The sequence below is a fragment of the Montipora capricornis genome, chromosome 4, assembly GCF_036669925.1.
Source record: "Montipora capricornis isolate CH-2021 chromosome 4, ASM3666992v2, whole genome shotgun sequence".
Lineage (NCBI taxonomy): Eukaryota > Metazoa > Cnidaria > Anthozoa > Scleractinia > Acroporidae > Montipora > Montipora capricornis.
This window is the reverse complement of record NC_090886.1, coordinates 7322720-7327719: the sequence shown is the minus strand read 5'-3', so window position 1 is coordinate 7327719 and position 5000 is coordinate 7322720. Positions and strand designations below refer to the sequence as shown.

At 37.3% G+C, this 5000-nt stretch overlaps 1 protein-coding gene across 2 annotated transcripts in view; it reads right to left on the bottom strand.

The window, feature by feature from the left end:
• LOC138045430 (myb-binding protein 1A-like protein) overlaps positions 1–5000 on the bottom strand; it is a 37535-nt gene that overhangs the window by 21970 nt on the left and 10565 nt on the right. For both annotated transcript variants that reach the window (XM_068891937.1, XM_068891938.1), the window contains exons 2-4: positions 3761–3958; positions 2646–2677; positions 2133–2206 (exon numbers count right to left, since the gene is read on the bottom strand). In XM_068891937.1, the coding sequence (XP_068748038.1) occupies positions 2133–2206; positions 2646–2677; positions 3761–3958 (304 nt within the window). The remainder of the gene's footprint in view (positions 1–2132; positions 2207–2645; positions 2678–3760; positions 3959–5000) is intronic.

Genomic DNA, 5000 nt, shown 5'->3' with positions numbered 1-5000 from the left:
TTTAATAATAATCACAAGCAATGAATGAAGAGCAACCTTTACAGTATTTTATCAGGTCTTCGTGCTGACTGGTTGGCCATGCAGGGACGGTCATTTTTTATTTCAAACCTTTTTTTTTAGGGAGAACTTTTGCGATAGAATTTTTCGGTGGTAACCTCAAGGTTTTAACACTATTCAGCCAGAGGGATGTTACTCTTACGTTGAAAATTTTCATTACTTCATGGCATCTGACAGGATGCGGCGATGCGGATCCGCATAATTCACTGAAATCCGCATCTTCCGCATAATTCCGATATTTTCCGCAAAAAACAGAAGAAATACCTGATATTAGTGATAAAGCAGCTCCTTAACATCCTCAAAAAAATAAAAGCCGAAGAAATTGACTGTTTTGAAACGCTTATTTTCCTGAACATTGAAGAGAACACACCACTTCGTTCGCAAGATGAAAGTTCGTAAGAAAGATCGTAAGCAGTTTCCGCGCATTTTTTCGCCAATGAGCCTGGACACTACTTTTTATTCCTACAATGCTTTCCATGACGCTTTCCATTGGACGAGAAACAGTTACACTTCAGCAAATGACGTAACTGATAAGAAACTAAGGGCGCGTTCGATTGACCGTATTCCGGAATAGGATTACATGGAATACAAGTTAGAAATCCTTCGTTTTTACGGAGATTCACATTAAAAATGTCGAACACCTGCTAAAATGCTATTTTAAACATATCTTTATTATCCTTGTTGCTCATACCGTTTTGAATTCATCACTTCACGTATTCTTATTCCGGAATACGGTGAATCAAACGCACTTTAAGTCAATGATCGAGGGAATGGATCGCGCTCCAAAGGTATTACAATTTTGCTCCATTATCTCCAAATTGAAACAAAATTCATGATGAGAAACAAAATACTTTTTTATCGCTTTATTTATTTTACCAAAAGTTGCGGGAAAATCCCAACTGCTAACCCTTTTATTTCAACGGTGAAAGCTGGTCGCAAATTGATGACTCCTCCATTTAATTTAATCACAAAGGGCAAAAATTCAGTCACAAATGCGATTGTATTGGTTGCAATTTCGATTACGGATTTACCGTAAGCATGTAAATACATTGGACGGGCCTAATTATTAGTTTTATAACTTGTTTAAGTTTCCGCATAATCCGGTGTAATTTCCGCATAATCAACGCATGTTTCCGCATAATATGGCCAAAAATTTCCGCATAATCTTTAAATTTTTTCCGCATCCTATCAGAAGCCATGTTACTTAAGGCGCATTTTCCTGGGACTATCCCGGATTTGGAAAATTCGGAATAGACGGGTAATCATGTCTTTTTGGGACCTATTTCGTTTTCGGAATGAATGGAATAAATATTCCCTTCAGTCTGCTCCCGACAGCAGAATGAAGAGCATATGATTTACAGTGGTAATAGGACTGATTGGAGTGCAATTTGGTCTGCAATCATACGAGTGATTAACAAAATCGGACGACCGCGTAACGGGAGTCCGATTTGTTTAGTCACGAGCATGATTACAGACCGAATTGGATGAAACGATCGCAAAGTCCCGTTACCAATTAATCATGACCATTACAATTTCGGCTAAAACAAATACATTCATTTTTCACAGTCTAATGTTACAAATTCGTCCACTTTGGAAAATCCCCGGTTTGGTTGGGTAGGTGGTTGTTGCTATGGTTATTGTGATAAATTCTGTTATTGGTGGATTAAGTTGAGTGCACTAAAATATGATTGGCTGATGTAACTGTCCGATTACAGGTGTCCGATTACAGCCAACTGTCCGATTTCACTGTCTGATTACAACATTACGTAATAATTAGTGAAAAATAAAGTAGTTAATGCACCAATCAAACTGTAATGGTTATTATTAATTGAGAATACGCGTAACATGCATTTCTTTCCGAAAACTGTTGGCGGGAAATCATGCGCGGCCTGCCAAGCCTGTGACGTGGTACCGAAAGTCAGGTTCAGCTGCTCCATCCAGACTATTATGCGCGCTGTTCCCATGTCACTTCCGACAAGAGTATTCCGTTTTCAGAATATGCGATTTTTGGAAAACCTTATGCCACTCATTCTCTCATTGCTAAACCGGAATAGAAATTAACATAACAGTCCCACCTTCATATTTGGAAGAACAGATCGCATCTTACTGCCCAAAGCTTTGACATGTCTGAATCTGGACTTTGATTTCTCTAGAGATGTCAACCATAAATCAAGTTAAGGCGAGGTGTATAAATTTCCAAGAATAAAAAATCAGTATCTACGAGATATTATTTCAATATATTAAAAAAGAGTTAAACTGGGATTTACACTAGAGAATCACGAGCATTTCTAGCTGGGTAATATTAACAGATGAACATAGGAGTGGTAAAAAACAAAACAAAGCAAAGCAATATCAGGCAGATGCAACTGTAAGCGTAGTTTGTTAACCTTACGAAGTTAAACAATTTTGTATTATTGCATAGAGGAAAAAATAATCGGCTGAGTTTTGAGAAACTTTAAAATAGATAAGCGAGTTCAGGCTTCAAAAAGAAATGAGATGGGGTTGGAAGGGAGAGGCCCTGGCAGATGGAATACTCATTCGCTTAAGTTGATGGGGGAATGGAAGAGAGAGATTTTTTACTTTCTTACGTTTATCATCACCAGATGCGGCAACCGTATTTCTGTGAGGTAAAAAGAAAAAGAAACAAAAGTCTAAGTTAAACAAATGCTTTCCTTAGAACTCATCTCGTGTACGTTTATAAACCTATGCCAGGTTGCGATCATTGTTCTTAGGATTTGATAAAAATTGTGAAAATGTTTTTTGCATATGTCGCTCATTTTTATTCCCCGAGGATACAGGGGTACTTCTAGGATTTTCTGGTGTGGGTGTGTTGCCTGGTTCTCCGAATCCTGAAGCTATTGCATACCAAAATATGCTATTTTAGATAACCCGTTTTGAGACGTGACTTCTAATTATAATCTTTTCGCGATAGAAAACCGAGACGTTTGTTATTCCCTTAAAATCTATACTCGTTTTTTGACTGAAACGGCCGATAAATCATACTTTTTGGGAGCAATTCATTGTATATAGGAGTACAACCCCTGCCCCCTTTCCCACCACCTCTTCATTTTGGAGGAGTTAGTAGGGCTGATGTAAAACTGTCACACGCATTTGCGAATGATATCTGTAATATAGTAAGACTCCGGTTTATACAATGAAATAAAAAAAAACCAAGATACTGAATCCATATGGCTTCCTAAGAAAAGAAAATTCTACAAATACTTTTCGATTGCCGACTAAAACAGCTTCTTAAAGGGAACCTCCACTAAAACAACAAAATAACTTTAAACTACAGAGCATAATGTTTACAATTGGAATTGCTCAATCTTTTTCCAATGAAGCGTTTGTATTCGAGAAAAATAAATTCCAAAAACGCTTACCGGTATTTTGGCTTTCAAATTTCCCGGGCGCCGCCATCTTGAATAATTGTGACGTAACTTGGTTGCCCTATTGTTCTGATACAAAGAGCGATTGTTCTGGAACAATAGGGCAACCAAGTTACGTCACAATTATTCAAGATGGCGGCGCCCGGGAAATTTGAAAGCCAAAATAAGCGTTTTTGGAATTTATTTTTCTCGAATACAAACGCTTTCATTGGAAAAAGATTGAGCAATTCCAATTGTAAACAATATATTCTGTGATTTAAAGTGATTTTGTTGTTTTAGTGGAGATTCCCTTTAAAAAAACATCTCTGTTTACTTACTGTGTAGATTGGCTTGTATTTTGCGCGTCTTTACTATCATCATAATCATCATTATCATGGCCGTCACTGTCATCACTGTGGCTATCATCATCATCATCATCATCATCATCATCATCATCATCATCATCATTATCTTCGTCAATGAATTCAGATGCCTCAGCAATTCTTGGTTTCAGTTCTTCTTCATAAACTACATTACTTAGGGAGAAAATAATAACATTTTAGCCTATATTAACTCGGTATGCTGGTGCCTCCCTATGAATGGATAGTATTCATTATGATTACTCTGTTCGAAAAATAACTAAATTGTAATCAGTAAATTCAGTTACTGCTACTCCCTGTTTACACTAGTTCTCGATTCATACTAAGCAGTAATTCAGAGGTCACAGAAAGAAACTCTTTCAAACCTCTTTCAACAGTGAAGTTACAATTTGTAAAGGTTTTACAACGAGGGTATTCTTACCCTAATTTCCTCGATTTCAAACTCAACAGACGTGAATTTCAAGACACTTCTGCTTGCCGGAGTTTTAAGAAAGATTTACTGAAATTTGGACTTAACCGTCAAATTTCCACTCGTCTAAACTTCAAAACGGCTTACGAGCAAACTCGTGCCTAGCTTCAGTCTACTTAAATCACAGCTTGATTTCAACCACATTTGCTCTACTATTGAATCCAAAGCCTTGAAGTTGAAAGATCACCTTTCGCGTAAACTGGATGTGAAATTCAGCAAACTTAAACGGAAGTCACACTTGGTGTCACCTTGGTATGGCATGGTACCAGTAAACACGCCAGCCCCAAAAATTTACAAAGGTATAACATACAAAATGTAAGTATATACATGTAAATACGTGTATATTTAAAAAGCGACTACAAGATAACCTATAGCGACAAAACTACTTGAATCTGCTTAAGAAAGTAAGACTAACAATACTACAAGCAAGACTCTAAGCAATGACTACGTAGGTGAATAGTACGGTGACTGGAAGTGATATTTCTTCCCGCCATGCGAAGGTGGCCTGATTTCTAGCCGTAGTACGCTTTCCGAATACGTAGGAGATCATGGCCGGCCGTAATGGAAAGAACGTAAAGATTTTGTCGTACATGACATACTAATTATATGTTATTGTTTCAACCTAAATGGCAAGATACAGGCAATTTATCCTTTTTTGAACATCTTTGGTGATTTTCAAACAATTATTTGTCGATTTTGAGCTCAAAATGTGGTAGCAGTAGGCGCGAA